This window comes from Mauremys mutica, chromosome 2 (assembly GCF_020497125.1).
Source record: "Mauremys mutica isolate MM-2020 ecotype Southern chromosome 2, ASM2049712v1, whole genome shotgun sequence".
NCBI classification, from domain to species: Eukaryota; Metazoa; Chordata; order Testudines; family Geoemydidae; genus Mauremys; species Mauremys mutica.
Genome location: NC_059073.1, coordinates 99,322,421 through 99,343,396, shown reverse-complemented (window position 1 = coordinate 99,343,396; position 20,976 = coordinate 99,322,421). Strand labels below are relative to the sequence as shown.

The 20,976-nt window shown below is 44.1% G+C and overlaps 1 protein-coding gene across 5 annotated transcripts in view; it reads left to right on the top strand.

Annotated features, from left to right (window-relative positions):
- The window catches only part of RTTN (rotatin), a 175,401-nt gene that overhangs the window by 118,047 nt on the left and 36,378 nt on the right, over positions 1 to 20,976 (top strand). For all 5 annotated transcript variants that reach the window (XM_045006473.1, XM_045006474.1, XM_045006472.1 and 2 more), the window contains 5 exons: positions 1,992 to 2,082; positions 5,614 to 5,767; positions 6,133 to 6,270; positions 12,133 to 12,344; positions 16,979 to 17,084. In XM_045006473.1, the coding sequence (XP_044862408.1) occupies positions 1,992 to 2,082; positions 5,614 to 5,767; positions 6,133 to 6,270; positions 12,133 to 12,344; positions 16,979 to 17,084 (701 nt within the window). The remainder of the gene's footprint in view (positions 1 to 1,991; positions 2,083 to 5,613; positions 5,768 to 6,132; positions 6,271 to 12,132; positions 12,345 to 16,978; positions 17,085 to 20,976) is intronic.

Here is a 20,976-nt window from a genome sequence, read left to right as displayed (position 1 = left end):
CAATGACGGTTACCAGTCATACTGTACCATCTGCTTCTTCATGGGTGCTCCTGGCCGGCCTCGGTGAGGTCGGTTGGGGGCGCCTGGACAAAAATGGAAATGACTCCCCAGGTCATTCTCTTCTTTAAGTTTTGTTTAATGGAGAGTCAATCCTGCCTAGAATATCAGGCAAGCCTACTAAAGAACCAGAGAGGCAAACGGCCGCTCCGGGTCAGAGCCCCAGACCTCCCGCAGAAATGATGAGCTGCATGCCATTCTAGGGGGTGCCCCTGCAACAGCGCCACCCGTTGCTTCCCTCCTCCCCCACCCCTCCTGGGCTACCGTGGCAGTTATCCCCCTCATTTGTGTGATGAAGTAATAAAGAATGCATGAATAAGAAACAACACTGACTTTATTGCCTCTGCAAGCAGAGATCAAAGGGGGGAGGATAGGGCAGCCTCCAGCTGCTATGATATTCCAGGCAGGAGTGAATCTCCATTAGACAAAGCTTAAAGAAGAGAGTGACCTGGAGTCATTCCCATTTTTGTCCAGGCGCCCCCAGCCGACCTCACCGAGGCCAGCCTGGAGCACTCACAGGATGACAATGACGGCTATCAGTCCTACTGTACCGTCTGCCGTCCGCAAGGGAAGGGAAGGGGATGCTGCTGTGTAGCGCTGCAGCACCGCGTCTGCCAGCAGCATCCAGTAGACATACGGTGACACTGAAAAAAGGAGAGAGAGGATTTTTTCCCCTTTGCTTTCACGGAGGGAGGGGTGCCGACGACATATACCCTGAACCACAGATGACAATGTTTTTGACCCTTCAGGCTTTGGGAGCTCAGCCAAGAATTCAAATGATTTTCGGAGAGTGCGGGAACTGTGGGATAGCTACAGTCGTCAGTCGTCCCTCCCTCCGTGAGCGTCCATTTGATTCTTTGGCTTTCTGATACGCTTGTCTCAGCTCCTTGTCTCAGCTCCTTAGTTTCACGCAGCTCTGTGTTGAGTCCCTGTTGTGGCCTCTGTCCATCATAGCCTTGGAGATGTTTTCAAATGTTTTGGCATTTCGTTGATTGGAACGGAGTTCTGATAGAACAGATTCATCTCCCCATACAGAGATCAGATTCAGTAACTCCCTTACGGTCCATGCTGGAGCTCTTCTTTGATTCTGGGACTGCATGGTCACCTGTGCTGATCAGCTCTCCACGCTGGGCAAACAGGAAATGAAATTCAAAAGTTCGCAGGACTTTTCTTGTCTACCTGGCCAGTGCATCGGAGTTCAGATTGCTGTCCAGAGCGGACACAATGGTGCACTGTGGGATAGCTCCCTGAGGCCAATACCATCGAATTGCAGCTTCACTAACCCTAATTCGAAATGGCAATACTGATTTGAGCGCTACTCCCCTCGTCAGGGAGGAGTACAGATATCGATATTAAGAGCCCTTTATATCGAAATAAAGGGCTTCGTTGTGTGGACTGGTGCAGGGTTAATTCGGTTTAACACTGCTAAATTCGAGAAATTCGTAGTGTAAACCAGGCCTTAGTGCAGGGCACTCTTTAGAATTTCAAAGACTTTTATTAGAGGCTTGTCTACACAATATATATTAGTGGAATTAAAGCAGTAAAAATCCTACTAGTGTGGATGCAGTTACAGCAATATTAAGGTGTTTATACCTGTATAGCTTATTCCTGTATAGGAAGGGGAATAAGCTATACTAGAATCAGGCACCTCCATATTGATATAACAACATCCACACTAGTGGTTGTACTGGTAAAACTATTTTGCTTTAAAAAAAATCACAAACACCTTTTATACCAGTATAAGTGCATCTGCTCTAGGGTTTGAAATAATATAACTATTTGGGGATAATTGTCACATCCATGTAATGTATTTTACTCTAAGTTAATGATATGTACTGTTATCTTTAATAGCATATTTGTAAAGTTTCTTTTATTTTGCATGAAAGTTGAAACATATTACTCTAACAAACTATTTATCCTATATTTTCCATTAGTCTTGTAAATGCTAGGTTGGTTGAAAGATGTATGTTGGAATTGAAAGCTCCTCTGCCTCATCCATGTCACACTGAACATACAAAAGTTCAGGTTAGTTTTATGTGATTATGAAATGCACTGTATGAATTTAAAAGCTTGAAGTTCATTAAACGTATACAACTATATCAGTTTGTTTAGACTGTATACCCAGTATCTTAGAACAGCTATCAAAGCTATTCTAAACTGTCATGTAAATTATATTAAATCATATTTCAATCAAATTCTATGTAAACTTGAGAGGAAAATATACTATGCACTATTCACAGTAGGCTATTCATTGTGTTTTAAAAAGAGTTGTACATAAAACTGTCAAACTATAAAACAGTTTTAACAATCTATCTAAACCATCAAGAAAAAAATATTTTCTTTAAAACTTGATTAAAAACCTCCCAAACACTACCCTAAATCTGTATGTTAATTTTTGACTTAGAGTGATATGTAGAGAGAAACTAGAAACTCTTCAGGTCATAATTAAGGCTACAATTATATCGCAGAGGTCACGGAAATCATGGAATCCGCGACTTCCATTGACCTCCATGATATTTTCTGCCACGGGGTTGGCGGACCTCCCCGTAGCTGCCCTGCCCCACAGGCAGGGGGACTCCAGAGCTCCCATGTGCCCCAGCAGCAGTGGGTGCTGAACCTGCTTATCCCTTTAGTCAGGGATATGTTTAGTGAAAGTTAGGGACAGGTCACAGGCTTCTGTAAATTTTTGTTTATTGCCTGTGACCTGTCCATGACTTTTACTAAACATATCCGTGACAAAAACGTAATCTTAGTCATATTGTATTCTAATAGTTATGATACAGCCATTGCTATTGTGGTAGGAATGGAATCACAATAATTATATTGAAACACCATAATAGTCATTATGCCAAAGACATTATATTTTAAGTGTCAATTAGCTTAAAGTAAGTGGTGTTGTGTCCACTTTTCCATTTGAAAAAAAAATGTTCTGAAATGTTTAAATAAAAGGAAGACTGTCAGCAAATTGCTAGGATACTGTTGTCCCACATGTTCTGTTGTAAAAATGTAGCCTTATGTCTTCAGAATGAACTCTTTGGTGATACAAAAGCACATGACAGGCTGGGCATTATGATGTTTTATACTGAATAGTTTCAACCAGTTACTAACTCATATATCCGTTGTTTTAAGTAGCTGTTTAGCATGCAAATCCTTGGCTGCACTCATATTTCTCCATCTAGTTGTCCATAACAAACATGGCCACTTCAGTTGAGGCCCTAGATCTTGCAGACATTAAAGCAGATGTGTAACTTTACATCTGAGGAGTTGAACTGTTGTTAGTGGGACAACTTGCATGTGTATAGTTATGCACATACTTAAGAGTTTCCAGGATTGGGGCCCTAGTGCTAAATAGTTTTTCTTTCATAGAGTAAATAATATTATATAGAAAAAAATATGGGCAGAACTTGTCACAGAAAACTTCAGAAAGAAATAAAAAATCTAATTACCTAAGTTTTGCAGGCAGATGTACTGAGAAGTCATTACCCACTCCTCAAATATTTTGTGAGGCTCACCATTGATGTATAGGGTGAAAACTTGAAGCCAAGGTCTTCCACAACATCTAAGTTATATCAAAAAGAACGTTCATAGTCTTAATGTATATATAACTGTGCGAAGGGCTGCCATATTCTTTTATTAAACAATTTACTTAAACTACCAAAGAGACTGCAAAGAGAGAGCCTCTTTTGAGAGAGACGGGAAACACTCAAAAAGCTGTAATTCACTGACCCTCCTTTAGTTCCTTTGGGGAAAATCACTAACATTTTTTAAATCTTCAGTTACAGTGGCCATGATGAGGATATATTCATATTCTCATCAGTGTCCCCATGCTGTATTTTTTCTGTTTGCTTCACAACTATTCCGAGGAATATCATTTAGTCCTCTAGGTTTCTCCACAACTTCCTCCTAAGAAATTTCTGTATCTATCAGTGATACTTTGGATTTCACACCAGTGTCTTCAGAATGGGAATTTTCCATCATCTTGTATAATAAACGTTTGTGGGGAAAAAAACTAACTTCAGTCCACATCACCTTAATTTCCCATCTCTTTAACTGATATATATTTAGGCTTGACAGGATTAAATTTTAATTGATAACTCTCAGTAATCGCTGAAATCAATGACAAAACAATGAATGAGTATCTATAGGTGTATCTGTGAGTCCATGCTGGGAGTCATCTGCAGCCCTGCTGTCACGGAAGTAAGTGGGTCTGTGACAATGCAGCTATACAAGGCTCCTTGTGCTGCCTCAGGTGACAAATTAGGAGTGGGAGTGCGGGGAGAGTCTGCAGTCCTTATGGGGCAGAGCAGAGACCCCTGACTAAGGCTGTGAGGAGGAGCCCCCAGCTGTGAGGGAGGCCACCCCACTGCTGAAACTGCAGTCCTGCTGACACAGACCTGCTTTCTCACTCACTAGCTGGGCGTGCTCGGGTTCTCTGCTCTGCCCCACCAGGACTACAGACTTTCCCACACCTTGTGCTAGCAGGGATCAGGTGTCACCAGCAGCTCCATTGTCACAAGAGTGAGGGGATAGGGCTGTGACAGCAGAGCTGCAGAGGATTCCTATATGTTTGCTGGGCTGGTTACACCTGATCCCTGCAGACTCCAGATGCAGTGGAGGCTATAGTTGTCCTAGCCTTGCAGAGCAGAGACACCCCCTCCCACCCCGGTGACTAGGACTTCAAGGAGGAAGACGAGCCCCTGGTGGCAGGGAAGGCTACCCCATTGCTGAACAGTTCCTGCATGGTGGTGGCTCCCACACTCCTGGCTGGTGAATGTGTGAGTGAGACCACTGACACCCAATTCCTGCAGGCACACGGTGCAGGGAAGGTTGCAATCCTGGCCCAGTGGAACAAAGACCCCCTCAACCCAGCTGTGGGGGGCTTTAGGAACTAGTCAGCAGCAGGGTGGCCTCATCTGCAGCCGGGGATGACGACGACTCCTTATAGCCCTGGCTGGGAGTCTCTGCTATGCCCAGACAGGACCCTGAGTCTTCTCTGCACCTTATCATAGAATTCAAGATCAGAAGGGACCATTATGATCATCTAGTCTGCCAGCAGAGATCCAGTGTCAACAGCTCCATGGCTGTGCAGGGAGCCCTCTGCAGCTCCCTAGTCATGGCCCAGCTCACTCACTCACCAGCCAGGAGTGTAGGAAGCCGCCCGTGGCAGGAACTGTTAGGCAGTGGAGTGACCTCAGCAGCCACAGGATAATCCTTCTTGTGGCTGGGGATCTCTGTTCTGCAGGTCCAGGACGACTGCAGCTTCCCCTGCACCTTGCTCCCCGGGGCCACAGAGAGCGCCCCACGCTGTCAGTACTGCCCTAACCCTAAGTACAACCCTATCCCCCACAACTTTAAAAATTAAAAATAGTTAAAAATAAAAAAATCTTAAATGAAAATGGACAAATTTAAAAAATGAATATCAAATTCTGCCAGCCATCTATATATGTAGATTCCCCAAAAGGTGTATTATGTGGTATTGCCTAAAGTAGGTCTTAACATACTGTAAAATCAGGTTTCAAGGATCCAGCTTTTGTGTCCTTTTTACTATTTTAACAGGTTTTATTCCTACTTCAGTACTTGTCTTCAGTGTCCAGGCTTCTACAGTCATGTTTATTGGTAGACACTCAGCTTGTGATCCAGGATGAGCTAATGAAACCTCTTTTGGGAAATACCTTAATGATCCTCTCCGTTCGCTCTCTGGATGGCTTGGGTAATACGTAGATATTTCTCTTGTCTAGACAGACAGATGCACTTCTTACTCAGCAAAATCAGTACCATCTTTCCTGACATTGTATGTTAAACTGTAGAGTTACATGTTTCATTTGCTACATGCTAATATTTAGAAGTTTATATCTGCTAGCTATTTACTCTCTAGTCTTCAAGCATAATTACGAAATAAGGGGAGAAACTGAGTTAAAATTGGTTTGGGACTGAATTATTTGTGTATGGGATGGAGGTTGCATGTTTGTTTTTTTTCATCACTTCTTATTTTAAAGGTAAGTTTCTGTGGTCAGGCTTAGATATCCAGATTTCTGTTTGTGTTAATAGCTTGAACTTCCTATGTTCTGTTTGCAGATACTGAGTTAACATATGCGGTTCACCAAACATGGACAGACTTGTTTAGCCTTCTGGCTATGCTGTTAAGGAAAAGTGGCCAAATCGCTCTTCCATCTGTGACAGCAGCTCTTGGAAAACGTTGGACTGCAATAATTGGTAATGCCTATTCTTAGATGGATTTAGGCCTTGCAGCTAATAATGAGGATGACCTCTTATTAGATGCTATCAAATACTTATAAAGGACATATCCATAACAATAAACAAAATGTGCCTGCTTTTTACTGAGAAGATACCCTTGTTTGTTTTTATAACTTTTTCTTATATAGTTCGGTAAAGTCATTTCTCAGCTATTACACAGCTTTCCAATTTTTTTTTTGTATAGACTTCAACAGTTTCTGGTTCTGGACTTTGGGATAAAGTAAATCAGCTTTAATTAGAGGCTAAACAGAGCTATAGCATACTGTTTTTTTGGATTTTTTTTCTTACACTGATAGTTTATGTAAAACGTACGAAAGCAAACAAAAACATACAAGCCTGAAAAACATTTTTAAAGGTCATAAACTTTTCTTGCTGCATGAGTCATCATGTAGTCACTTGTTGTTGTATAATGGTTTAAACTATTACACAAATAATAAGTTAATTATTATAATTAAGACCCTGATTAAGCAAGGTAATCTATCATGTGCCTACAATTAATCACCTAAGTAGTCCCATTGAAATCTATGCTTTTAGTTAGGCATGTGCTAAGTAACTTGTTGAGCCAGGGCCTAACTGCACTTCTGCCAAGAGAGTCAGCTTCTAATGAAAAGCTTCTGATTGTTGCTGTCTTTAATATAATGCAAGCTCTGGTTTAAAGTGAGGGGAAGGCTAAAAAATTCAAATAAGTGACTCGTCTAGCAAGTGAAGGTTGACTCAACAGTTTCAGTGCTCATTTGTGGTTTTGTTCTTTTAATTTCAAATGTAACATGGAATACTTAGGCCTTGTCTACACTACAAGACTATTTCGAATCAACATAGTTCGAATTTGTGGATTCGACCTTACGAAGTCGAATTTGTGTATCCATACTAAATACACTAATTCGAATTTCTGAGTCCACATTCACGGGGCCAGCGTCGACTTTGGAAGCGGTGCACTATGGGAAGCTATCCCACAGTTCCCGCAGTCCCCGCTGCCCATTGGAATGCTGGGTAGAGCCCCCAATGCCTGCTGGGGGGAGAAATGTGTCGAGGGTGGTTTTGGGTAAGTGTCGTCATTGAACCGTCAATCACGCCCTCCCTCCCTGAAAGCTCCGGCGGGAAATCTGTTCGCACCCTTCTCTTGTCAGTTACAGCGCGTACGCCACAGCACTGCGAGCATGGAGCCCGCTGCGATCATCGCTGCACTTATGGCCGTTGTCAACTCCTCGCACCTTATCGTCCACCTCTTCCACAGTCAGCTGCTGAGAAATCGGGCGAGGAGGCTCCGGCAGCGCGGTGAGGACAGGAATTCACAGAGTGGCGCAGACCTCTCACAAAGCAGGTTACGCCGCGCCGTGGAGATCATGGTGGCAATGGGTCAAGTTCATGGTGTGGAACGGCGATTCTGGGCCCGGGAAACAAGCACGGACTGGTGGGACCGCATAGTGCTGCAGGTCTGGGATGAATCACAGTGGCTGCGAAACTTCAGGATGCGTAAGGGCACTTTCCTTGAACTCTGTGACTTGCTGTCCCCTGCCCTGAAGCGCCAGGACACCCGGATGCGAGCAGCCCTGAGTGTGCAGAAGCGAGTGGCCATAGCCCTCTGGAAACTTGCAACGCCAGACAGCTACCGGTCAGTAGCGAACCACTTTGGCGTGGGCAAATCTACCGTGGGGGTTGCTGTGATTGAAGTAGCCCACGCAATCGTTGAGCAACTTCTCTCAAAGGTAGAGACTCTCGGAACGTCCAGGACATCATAGATGGCTTCGCCGCGATGGGATTCCCAAACTGCGGTGGGGCTATAGATGGGACTCACATCCCTATCCTGGCACCAGCCCACCAGGCCAGCGAGTACATTAACCGAAAGGGCTACTTTTCAATGGTGCTGCAAGCACTGGTAGACCATAGGGGACGTTTTACCAACATCTTCGTTGGGTGGGCGGGCAAGGTTCATGACGCGCGTGTGTTCAGGAACTCTGGTCTGTTTAAACGCCTCCAGGCAGGTACTTTCTTCCCGGACCACAAAATAACGGTTGGGGATGTGCAGATGCCTACAGTGATCCTCGGGGACCCAGCCTACCCGCTAATGCCCTGGCTCATGAAGCCCTATACAGGCGCCTTGGACAGAGAGAAGGAACTCTTCAACTACCGGCTGAACAAGTGCAGAATGGTGGTGGAGTGTGCTTTCGGACGTCTCAAGGGGAGATGGCGGAGCTTACTGACTCGCTCGGACATCAGCGAAAAGAATATCCCCGTAGTTATTGCTGCTTGCTGTGTGCTACACAATCTCTGTGAGAGCAAGGGCGAGACCTTTTTGTCCGGATGGGAGGTTGAGGCAAATCGCCTGGCTGCAGTTTACGCTCAGCCAGACACCCGTGCCGAGAGAATATCCCAGCGGGAAGCGCTGTGTATCCGGGAGGCTTTGAAAGCAAGTTTCCTCGGAGAGCAGGGTAACCTATGACTCTCCACTTGCTTTCAAGAGAAACTGACCCTGGGCCTGTGTCTGTATGTGTCGATTTCGATCTGCGGTTACATACCCTGTTCTCCAAGTTTCCCCCACTTCCAAAGCACGTTTTAAAGCAAATTAATTGTAACACTCATTATTAATAAATCTTTGTTTTACTTTGCATTTCTGTTCAGGTGTTGAAACATGGACGCATACTGTGCTGGGCACGGTGTGCACTGATGTACAGACCGCTTGTTCCATAGAGGAATGACATCCTCCTGCTCCTACATAGGTCTCTGGGGTGGGGGACGGTTGCAAGTGGTTGTGCATGAAGGGGAGGGATTGCAGGAAGGGGTGGGTTTGCAGGAAGGGGCGAGTGGTGCCTTCTTTGGATAGGGGTTTGGATGACGGCAGTGGGCTGCGGGTTTGGGCGTAGGAAGGGGTGAGGGGTGTGGGGGAAGGGTGAGTATCTGTCCGTGGATGAGGGCTCTTGTTGGGGCTCAGGGCAGCGGAGAGGCTCGTTGCTACGGTGGAAGTGCATGGTAAGGGCAGCGTGCCTTAACATTAAGGGGGTGGCAGGCACTAGGACCCTGGACAAGCATACACATCACAGAATGACCCGGGGCAGCATACACCACACAGAGTGACCCTGGTGCCTACTGACTGCAGTGTGTGTGTGCCCTGCAGTTGATCATGGCCCCAAGTCTGTACCCTGGTAATGTAGGCTATACCGTGCAATTATAAATCCCCTCCCCCCCCATACACAAAAAAATCCTCTGACACGAAAGACGTGACCGAAAGAGTGAATAACAGCAAACAGCTTTTAATAATCTAATACACACTGGGGGGATGAAACTTGGATTTGGGACTGGGTGAGCCTGTAAGGGAAGCACTTCTACAAATTTATAGCGTGAGAGGTGTGTGGTACATTAGCGCTATGCAGTGGTGCAGTGACAGTTCTCACGGCCCCTACCGCCCCGCCATCTTGTACTTTTGGGTGAGGGGGGGGCAGGACTTCTTGGCGGGGGAGGGCGGTTGCAGATACACTGCAGGGGGGCTCTGTCCTCCTGCCTAACATCAACAAGGCGCCGGAGCGTGTCCGTTTGCTCCCTCATTAGCCCAAGCACCGTTTGAGTCGCCTGCTGGTCTTCCTGCCGCCACCTGTCCTCCCGTTCGATGTGTGTGCGATGCTGTTGACATAGGGTCTCCCTCCACTGTCTCTGCTCTGCCGCCTCGGCTCTGGAGCAGGCCATCAGTTCCGCGAACATCTCGTCCCTAGTCTTTTTCTTTCGCCGCCTAATCTGCGCCAGCCTCTGCGAGGGGGATGCCGGGGCAGTCCGGGAAAGAGCCGAAGCTGTGTGATGGGAAAAGTAACTGATTTCCTTGAACAGATACATGTTTGCGAACAGTGAACACAGTCTAGTCAGTTTCTCTGAACAAGACCATACAGGGCAACAAGTCTCACGAGATCTCAGGCCAAGTTCGAGATTTCGGAATACGCTCTCATTGGCTGCGGCATTGCACAGGAGAGCGGACAAGTGGGGAGAGACAGCTGAATCCGTCTAGCAGACAGTCCTGGTAAGCCTTACAGTACATTCTGCTTATCAGTTAATGGATAGCTGTGCCCTCCCGCTAAAGGCAATCTGGAAATCATATACTCTGACCCTTTTCCAGCCACTCCCGCCAGTGCACGGGAAAGATCAATGTATGCTTTTCCTATGTGGCCTACAACACGTGGCTGTTAAGCGAGGGTCATTGTTATGCAAAGTAAAAGTCAACCATTCACAACAGTAACAATACACTAATTGCCCTAATTAGATGCAGCATTTTATGAACGAGATCACCCTGATGCGGGTCCCTCGGAGTCACAAAGAGTGGATGCTAAGGGAAGCCCTGCAGAGACCAGGACCATATGCGGCCATGCTTGTGGAGGCGATGATTCCCATCTACATAAGGATGTCCTGGCGCGGAAGAATGTGCTTCCACGGAGCACCCAACAAGGCACCTCTCCCCAGGAACCTCCTGCGGAGGCTTTTCGAGGACCTAAATGAGACCTTTCTTGAATTGTCCCTAGAGGATTATTGTTCAATCCCTATATGTGTGGACCTACTTTTCATATAGTTTTTCATTGAAAATTTTATATATAGTATTTCTATTTTTTTATACCTGTTTTATAAAAAATAAATGTTTACATGTTTATAGCACTTACCGCCTGATCCTTCCCCTGATTCAGAGTCCGGGTTAACGGCCGGGGAGGGTTGGTAGGGGATCTCTGTGAGGGTGATGAAGAGATCCTGGCTGTCAGGGAAAGCGGTATTGTGTTCGCTGTCGCCTGCGCCATCCTCCACAGACCCTTCCTCATCTTCCACATCGGCGAACATCGAGGAGGAACTGTCCAGGTTCACTATGCCATCCACTGAGTCCACGGTCACTGGTGGGGCAGTGGTGGCAGACCCACCTAGAATGGCATGCAGTGCCTCGTAGAAGCGGCATGTCTGGGGCAGGGCTCCGGAGCGTCCGTTTGCCGCTCTGACTTTTTGGTAGCCTTGTCTCAGGTCCTTGATTTTCACGCGGCACTGCATTGCATCCCGGCTGTATCCTTTCTCTATCATTGCTTTGGAGACCTTCTCGAAGGTCTTTGCATTCCGCTTGCTGGAGCGCAGCTCCGACAGCACAGACTCCTCGCCCCACACACCAATCAGATCCAGGACTTCCCGGTCTGTCCATGCTGGGGACCTCTTTCTATTCTTGGATTGGCCGGACTCCTCTGCTGGAGAGCTCTGCATCGTTGCAGGTGCTGCGGAGCTTGCCCCGATGTCCAGCCAGGACGTCAGATTCAAAGTGCCCAGACAGGAAAATGAATTCAAATTTTCCCGGGTCATTTCCTGTGTGGCTGGTCAGAGAATCCAAGCTCCGACTGCTGTCCAGAGCGTCAACAGAGTGGTGCACTGTGGGATAGCTCCCGGAGCTAATAAGTTCGATTTGCATCCACACCTAGCCTAATTCGAGCTAGCCATGTCGAATTTAGCGTTACTCCACCTGTCGGGGTGGAGTACCAAATTCGAACTAAAGAGCCCTCTAGTTCGAATTAAATGGCTTCCTGGTGTGGACGGTTGAGGGGTTAGTTCGAATTAACGCTGCTAAATTCGAATTAAAGTCCTAGTGTAGACCAGGCCTTAGTCATTCACACTTTCCATGAATTTAGAATACAAAAATGTATTTTTAAACTTAGGTGCAAATACTTAGGGCTCATTGGATGTCTCTTGCAAGCACTAGTGTGCTGTTCCATGACCCAGGCACATACCTTGGATTAGTTTGTTGCAGTTCTGAAATGTTTAACCATGTCTTGAAGCTGAAATTTAAAAAAAAAATCTGTTATGTATTTGACCTTTTAGATACAATTTGTGACTGTGTGCATCTGTCCACCACATGTCCCAGCTTATATATGGCCAGTTTGCAGTTCCTCTCCTTTCTTTTGGCTGAAGAGGGGAAAAGGCAGCTCCAAGATAAACAGAATATTTGCCCCAACCCAACAATTACTTTTCTTCTAGATGAAGCGGAAGGAGGTTTGGCATCAGGAGCCAAACTTAATGAATTAATAATTCAGGTATAAATTTATGTATTCAATAAATTAATACGATGGTATTATGGTTTTGATTATATGACTGAGATCATGTTTCTATTGTAATGCTGAATGTCTAATTAAAAGCTAGGCCAACCTATTTTGAGAACTAGTCTTAGTAAAGAATCCAGAGCACTTCAAACAAACTGGTTTATTAACTGCATTTAGAAATCACTCTTCCCACCACTGTTATACAGCTTTTTAACACCACACAGCAACATTACATAATAGTTTAGGGTAGGAAGTGAATACAATATTTTATTTAAATTGCAGGGGAAGATTTTACATAATTAGAATATCATTATGCAAATTTAAATTGGAAATAACTCAATATTTGGTCAAAAGGATTCCTACTTTTCCAAATATGCCTTGGAATATTTAAGGATTGAGACCTTGTTTTTCTTCCCGTAAATGACAGCAGCTGAGTGCTCTTTAACACCACACAATCATAGAAATTAGGGACTGAGAAAACCTATTTAGCCATTTAATCCATCCTTTGCCAGTGTCTGATTATTGCATACAGGACTATCTAGTTTTAAATCTGCCAGGCATTGAACTTTTATCTCTTCCATTGGGAGACTGTTCCTCAACATAATAGATCTCACCGACAGGACAATTTTCTTGATATTAACCAAAATGTTTTCTCTTTCCTAATTTAATCTCATTATTCCTATTTATACTTCCTTGTACTACCCTAAATAATTCCTTTCCCTCCTTGATATTTACACCTTCAGTTGTAGACCCTTAACATGTCTTACATTACTTGTCACTTAGACAAGATATATTAGTTGCTATATATTTAACTTCTCTTTCCTCATAAGTCCTTCAGCTCCCTATCATTTTTATTGGCCTACTCTTAACTACCTGCACTTTATCATTGTATATTTGGTAATAATAGTAAGATTTCATGTGAAACTATAACAAATGATTTATTAAAACTGAAATATCCACATCAGTCTGTTTTTCACTATTTTAGTCAATAGAAGCTGTCAAGTTTGTCTGAATTTGTTCTTTATAATCAGATATGGCTAACTGCTCTTATTGTTCTGATACCTAGATGCCCAGTGATATTTCTCTTAATATTCCATTATTTTGCCACAATTGCTGGAACAATAGTTCTTTTTTAAGTTTGTGTCGGTGTGGATCTTACTGTAGATGTGCTTTATTTACACACGTGAGACTTGAAAAACATTGAGTAGCAGTGACTGTTGGGGCCTCTCGTGCTCTGTGACACCTTAAGCTCTTGTGCATGGACATGAAGGGAGGTGTGAATGTCTTATGGCAATACTGGGTCAGACCAGTGGTCCATCTAGCCCAATATTCTATCTTCCGACAGCAGCCAGTGCCAGATGCTTCAGAGGGAATGAACAGAACAGGGCAATTATCAAGTGATGCATCCCCTGTCATCCACTCCCAGCTTCTGGCAATCAGAGGTGTCGGCACACCCTCAGCATGAGGTTGCATCCCTGAACATCTTGTTAATAGCCATTGATGGACCTGTCCTCCATGAGCTTATCTAATGCTTCTTTGAAACCAGTTATACTTCTGGCCTTCACTACATCCCCTGGCAACAATTCCAGGAGTTGACTGTGCATTGTGTGAAGAAGTAAGAAAAAAGGAAGTTTGTTTTAAACCTACCGCCTATTAATTTCATTGGGAGACCCTGGGTTCTTGTGTTATATGAAGACATACCTAACACTGCCTTATTCACTTTTTCCACACCATTCATGAGTTTATAGACCTCTATCTTATTCCCCCCTTAGCTGTGTTTCTTCCAAGATGAACAGTCCCAGTCTTTTTAATCTCTCACCATGCAGAAGTTGTTCCATACCCTTAATCATTTTTATTGCCCTTCTCTGTACCTTTTCCTATTCTAATATATCTTTTTAGAGATGAGGTGACCAGAACAGCATGCAGCATTAAAGGTGAAGGTGTGCCATGGATTATGGCATTATGATATTTTCTGTCTTTATTATCTATCCCTTTCCTAATGGTTCCTAACATTCTATTAGCTTTTTTGACTGCTGCTGAAAATTGCTGTCTGATAGGAAACTGAACCTGAACTGTGGGTTTAGGGCTCTTCAAGACTTGATTTACCCCAACTGGTACCACTTTCCCTGGGGTTTCCACTTAGGGAAGGAAGCTTTACATTGCTTTCAGAGCTTGCTAAAAGCTTGATGTTGGAGATTGCTTGCATAATGACTCAGCACAGCTCCCAGCTGTTCTGGCTATGTCCCTCCCTTCCTAGGACCAATCACATGTTGAGTTGGTTAATTACATACTCCTTTTGAGAGGGTTGAGAGGTAGTATGTACTCCCACAGTTCTACACTCTCTCAGACCCTTCCGTTCTTTATTATACCCACCTAAGCTAGCATACCTAAAGATAAATCAAGGCCAAAGTCAGTTTTCTGCTGTTGAGAGACTTCCCAGCTGGAGGGCTTAGTGCGAGATTTTCAGTGGCCCAAAGGGGAGTTAGACAACCAACTCGTATGGACTTTCAGTGGGAGTTGAGTGCCTAAATAATTTTTGTACCTTTAAAAATTTCCCTCTTATTTCCAACCACTAATACATATAATTCTCTGCATCCCAAACTAAGCCGTTCTTATTTAGCTTCCATTTCCCCTGACTTCTCTTGTTAGTATCTGAGATGCCTTCCAGTTCTACACACTACTCCTTTCTCCTAAGGTGATTTCCTTGAACTGCCATACTTTAGCCAAAAGGTGACCTACATATAAGAACTACAGCATCATATTTTTTTCAAGTTATGTTAAATCTGTTAGTGTTGATGAACTGTTCATAAACAGTACTTCATTCTAGATTTTCATTTGTTGCGGTCTTAGCAGAAGAGATTCCCCCTCCCATCTCATCCACTTCACCTACATCAATATCCTTGCAGATCCCCTGTTCTTACAGTATTTTACTCTTCTCTTTTCTTGTAGAACTGTTTTCATTAGATATGACCTATTGCCATCTAAATCTTTATCTTAAACTTTGTGTTAGTAATATATACAGAACCACTTTATGCCTTTGTATTTTAATGTCTTCTCAGTTACCCATATAGAGTATGTCTACACAGCAAATTAAAACCCACGGCTGACCCGTACCAGCCAACTCAGGCTTCTGGGGGTTGGGCTGCGGGGCTGTTTCACTGCTGTGTAGACTCTAGGACCCTGTGGGGTGTAAGGGCTTCAGCCTGAGCCCAGAAGCTTACACAACAACGAAACGGCTCCGTGAACCTGAGTTGGCCAGCTGCAGATTTTTCTTTGCTGTGCAGACATACCCATAATCGAAATGTTTGTTTTACTGTCCGAAAAACATTGCTCTTTTTTATTTGTATTTTGACTCTTTTTCAGGCCTGCCTTACTGCCTTAAGCTCTCAGTAAATAACCCTAAAGCAAGCATCAATTTATTGCATATTTAGGGCTTGAAAAACATACTGGACAATGATGTATCTGGAGGACTAAAGCTAATAGCCAGGGAATGATATGTAAGATAGAGGCGGGTGGGGTACAATCTGTGAAGTCTAGGCACAATGCACTCAGGAGAATTTCTGTTGTAGGTGGTAGGATTTTACTAGGGTTCTATCTTCGTTGATAATTTAAGTTCCCTCTAGTGCATTCCAGCGGCTGGAAGGGAGGAGACCTTCCCCTCCTCCCCTACAACCCCAGAACCTCCTTACGGCTGTTGTGTGTGCATCCACTCTAGCCTTTCCACAGCCTTATGGGTTCCCTGTCTTTTTAGGGCTCTTCTCAAGTATACATCCGGGGTTCTGTTCGTAGCTTTACCAGATAGCAGAGTGACTTCTACAATTCTGTAGAAATTGGTGTCTTATCTGCTCCTCCCCACTTACTCCCTAGGGCAGGGGTCCCCAACGCGGTGCCTGTGGGTGCCATGGCGCCCGCCAGGGTGTCTTGAGTGCGCCCGCGTACTGGCCGGCGGACGAGCATCTGCCGAAATGCCGCCGAAGTTCAGCGGCATTTTGACGGTGAATCCTCTGGATGATGATGCTTGCCGGCGGCATTTTGGCGGATGCTCGTCCGCCACCACGGTCCTCCGTGGCGCGTTGTCTGGCGCCCGCCAGACAAAAAAGGTTGGGGACCACTGCCCTAGGGGAAGTTACAAATTCGTGAGTGGATTTTTGCAACTCTCTTGATATAGCAAGATCAGTACACATAGTATTTAGAAACTCAAGACTTTACAGTAAGCCTAGGGATTAACATAGTCACTGTCCCAATATCTAGCTAATCTTCCTGTACACTTTTCCCTAGCAAAAGATAGCGCCCATATAGACACATTTGTCACAGATTGACAGTTGTGTAGGAGAAAAATTAATTGTTCTAACTTCAATATGTTTCTCTCCAATTAAAGTAGATAGACACTATGGTTTGGTGTTCGTAAAACAAAAATTTGCATAATCTCTGGCTCGTGGGAAATTCTGAAATGTTGAAATTTCCTGCAAAATGGAAATCTTGAATTTTGACCAGCTCTAATTTTGAATTCTCAGAATGAGAATTCAAAGTGGTACATCACTTTTACAGGCATAAACATGATCATGAACATTTCTCCAGTATATGTTTTACTTTTCCAATGTAGTGATAAAATCTTTACTTATTTGCAGAGCTATGAAGAAAAATCCTCTAAAGATGTGCTGAAACGAGTTGCTGCAGGTGCTTTACTGTCCCTGTTGGCTGTCAGTAAAAGTGCCCAGAAATGTGCTTTGGAAGGTAAGCCTGAAGAGACGCATGCTACAATATACTTAAAATACTCTGTAAATCAAATGCTTGCCAATAATATTTTTTCATTGTCTTCTGTCTAAAAATAAAGCTGTTATTTTTAATATTGCTTTTAAGAAGCTGCTCTGTAAATACAATGTTTGATTACTGAAGTTTACAATTATATATAAATGTCAATGCAATCTAACACTTCTTTGAATTAATTGTATCTTTATTATTAATAGTAATATTTCAGGTTAGATTAACAGGTTACAACCTATAGCATTTCATTTAAGTGGATCTAGCTTTCTTAGTACTAGACAGTAGTGACCATCTGATGACTATCATCTTTGGCCGGCTTTTCCTCATCCGTGCTGCCACAAATACCACACCATGCTATTTTGTTCCGAGCACATTCTTTACATTTCTGGCCAAAGAGTTTTGTCATGAGATCGGCCCAGCGTGTTTTCAGTCTGCCCAGCAGTCATTTATGGTCTCTGGGGATCCAGTCACTGATGCGGGTTGTCCACCTATTGTATTGCCTGCGGACTACAATATCCACCCATCTTTGCTTTGCGTCGTATATCGCCTGCACTACATCGGTCACCTCTGTATGCCTTCTGATCTCCTCATTCAGAATATGATCATGGAGCGATATCTTACACATTCTCCTTTCCATTGCTCTCTGGATGACAGAGAATTTTTCTTCCTCTGCTTGTGTGGAGAAAGTAAATAAGGAAGTGTTAATTACTCCTCATAACATAAGAACTAGAGGGTCACCAAATAAAATTAATAGGCAGCAGGTTGAATATTTCTTCGCATAACGCACAGTCAACCTGTGAACCTCTTTGCCAGAGGATGTTGTGAAGGCCAAGATTATAATACAGTTCAAAAAAGTACTAGATATGTTCTTGGAGGATAGGTCCATCAATGGCTATTAGCCAGGATGGGCTGGGATGGTGTCCCTAGCCCCTGTTTTCCAGAAGCTGGGAGTGGGTGACAGGGAATGGATCACTTGATGATTAACTGTTCTGTTCATTCCCTCTGAAGCACCTGGCATTGACCACTGTCAAAAGACAGGCTACTGGGCTAAATGGAGCTTTGGTCTGATCCAGTATGACCATTCTTATGTTCTTATGCCATGTGGTAAAACAAGGGGTTTATTTTTACCTAGTCTCTTTTAAGTAAGTATAATGTTTTAGAAATTTGTATTCTGTTAAAAGTGTGTGTGAGGGGAATCCTTCAAGGATTTAAAGTTGTTGAAGTAATTAGAATAACCCTCATATGAACAGCATAAACTATAGCATCTTCATTTTTAAAACCCCTAAAATGTTAAAAATCTCTAACTGACAAGGGAATTTACATCAATATTAATCTACCATTACAGTTTGTACATCTGGTTAGTAAGAGTATAGATAAGTGAGAAGGCAGCTTATTTCAATAACAACCTTAACTCTGACCACAAGCTTATGAAATTGCCTTCCCCTTCCAAACTTATGGACTTTGCAGAGATTGTCTCACCTAAACTTCCCCTGCTGCTTCTGTCTCAGTAGTGATGTTATATTGCCAGTTTCTCATACTGCCTTACAAAGTGTGCAAGAGTATCTATAAACCTTAGAATATTGCAACAGCCCCTTTATGGGTAGATCAGTAGTCCACAGTTGTTCACCTCAGGAGATATACAATAGTGGGGTTTGCCTGCTCGATACCTTAGGACAGTGGTGGGCAGCCTGCGGGCCGTACGCAGCCTGTCAGAGTAATCCGCTGGTGGGCTGCAAGACAGTGTTTATATTGACCGTCCACAGGCATGGCCGCCCGCAGCTCCTAGTGGCTGTGGTTTGCTGTTCCTGGCCAATGTGAGCTGCGGGAAGTAACGCAGGCCACAGGGGTGTGCTGGCCACCACTCCCCGCAGCTCATTGGCCAGGAAGAGTTAAGGCACTCAAAGGGTTTATCACTGACAAATGAACTGGAGTCTCCACTGTTTATGGGTAACAAGACCCACTCGATCAACCAGACTCTCATATGTCTCTGGTGCCTTCCAATTCCAATTCATCACCTGTTTTGGTTGGAGCTCCTCCACTGGTCAGTGTTGAGGAAGATGATGAAGACTTCCCTTCAGTCTCATCTTTCTCTGGGATCTCCTACCTATTTATACAGGAACCTACTCTTTGACACCCACCGTGAGAGAGAGAGAGAGAGAGGAATTTTGGGGAAGACGTCACTGATGGTGGATGTCACCACCTCTTCTGTATGGCCCCCTACAGTAGCCATGCTGGGGGGTCCCTGGACAGCATACCAACAACAGTTTTCCAAGGCATTGAGTCTCATCCACTGGGACAGGAGAGGCACGCAGTCCCCTCCACCCTAACCCATTCCTCAGGAAGAGACACTAGAGATACAGGAATCCAGTGCAGATAAGGAGACTACCCCTCAAACTACCATTTCCTCATAGTCTCCAGATGAAGCAGTTATGCTTCCACCATGCTCTGTGGCTGATGATTTCTGGCAATTTCAGGACTTATAAAATGGGTGTTGGATGCTCTACCGATACCACTCGAAGAGGTCAAGGAATCGCAACACAAGTTGTGGGATGTTCTACAGTCAGCAGCACAAACCAGAGTTGCACTACCTCTCAATGAGTTCATTTTGGACCCAGAAAAGATGGTTTGGCAGACCCTAGCAACAGTACTGCAAACTTGCAGATGGGCAGATAAAAAATATTATATCCTCTCCATGGACTCTGAATTTTTATTCTATCACCCACCACCATCACCTAATTCTCTGGGGGTGGATGCGGTTAATGAATGGGGAAACAACACCACATTAAGTCAATTCAGTATGACAAAGGCCAGAAGTGTCTGGACCGTTTTGGAAAAAGTTCTACTCATCTGCAATCCTGCAGTTTTTCGAATAGCGAATTACCGGGCAATTATGGCAAAATATAATTACACAAACCACACAAAAATGACTTTTATGGAGCACCTTCCATTGGAGCACAGAGAACAATTTCAGGCCATCGTTGCTGAAGGACAGTTACTGGGCAGGACATCCCTTCATGTGTCTCTAGATGCAATAGACTTTGCAGTCTGTTCCATATCTATGGCAGTAGTTATGCACAGGGCATCCTGGCTTCAACTGTCCAGCTTTCCCAGAGAGGATCAACCTTTTGATGATTTGAAGTTGTTTTCAGAAACAATAGATGAATCCCTGCACGCTTTGAAAGACACCAAGGTCACTTTATGATATCTAGAAATTTACACTCCTACAAACAAAAGAAATTGTAATAGGTCACCCAGAGAACTTGTCCAATCCAATTCTCTGGGTTCCATTGACCTCCCCCCATACCCAAGTAAGATCAAATAGATGCCCGAGGGGGAAAAAAACTCTCATCCACCGCAGCTGACATCAAAACACCAGTTTTGACTTAACCTGTCCATGAAAATGGCCTTTTTGGTAACCATCATATCAGCCTGAAGAGTTGGAGAAATTGGGGCCTTAATGGCAGATCCCCTTCATAGTATTCTTCAAAGACAAGGTTTCTTTCCATCCCTAAATTCCTTATTCCTTACATTCCTATCTAAGGCATCATCCTAGTTTCATCTTAATCAATTAATTCATTCACTGCTTTTTTTTCCCCCCTGAAACCACACAATTCTCAACTTGAGACTTCCTTTCATACCTTAGGTGTCACATGAGTTTAGGCCTTGTATATGGATAGGACCATACTATTTTGGAAGTCTCCTAGACTTTGTTTCCATTTCAAGCAGATCTAAAGGATCCACTGTCTCCACTCAGAGGTTATCAAGGTGGATCTATTGGTGTATTTTTGCATGTTACAAAGCTACCAGCATTCAGCCTCCTTTTTGGGTTGTTAGCACACTCTACAAGGTCATAATCAACATC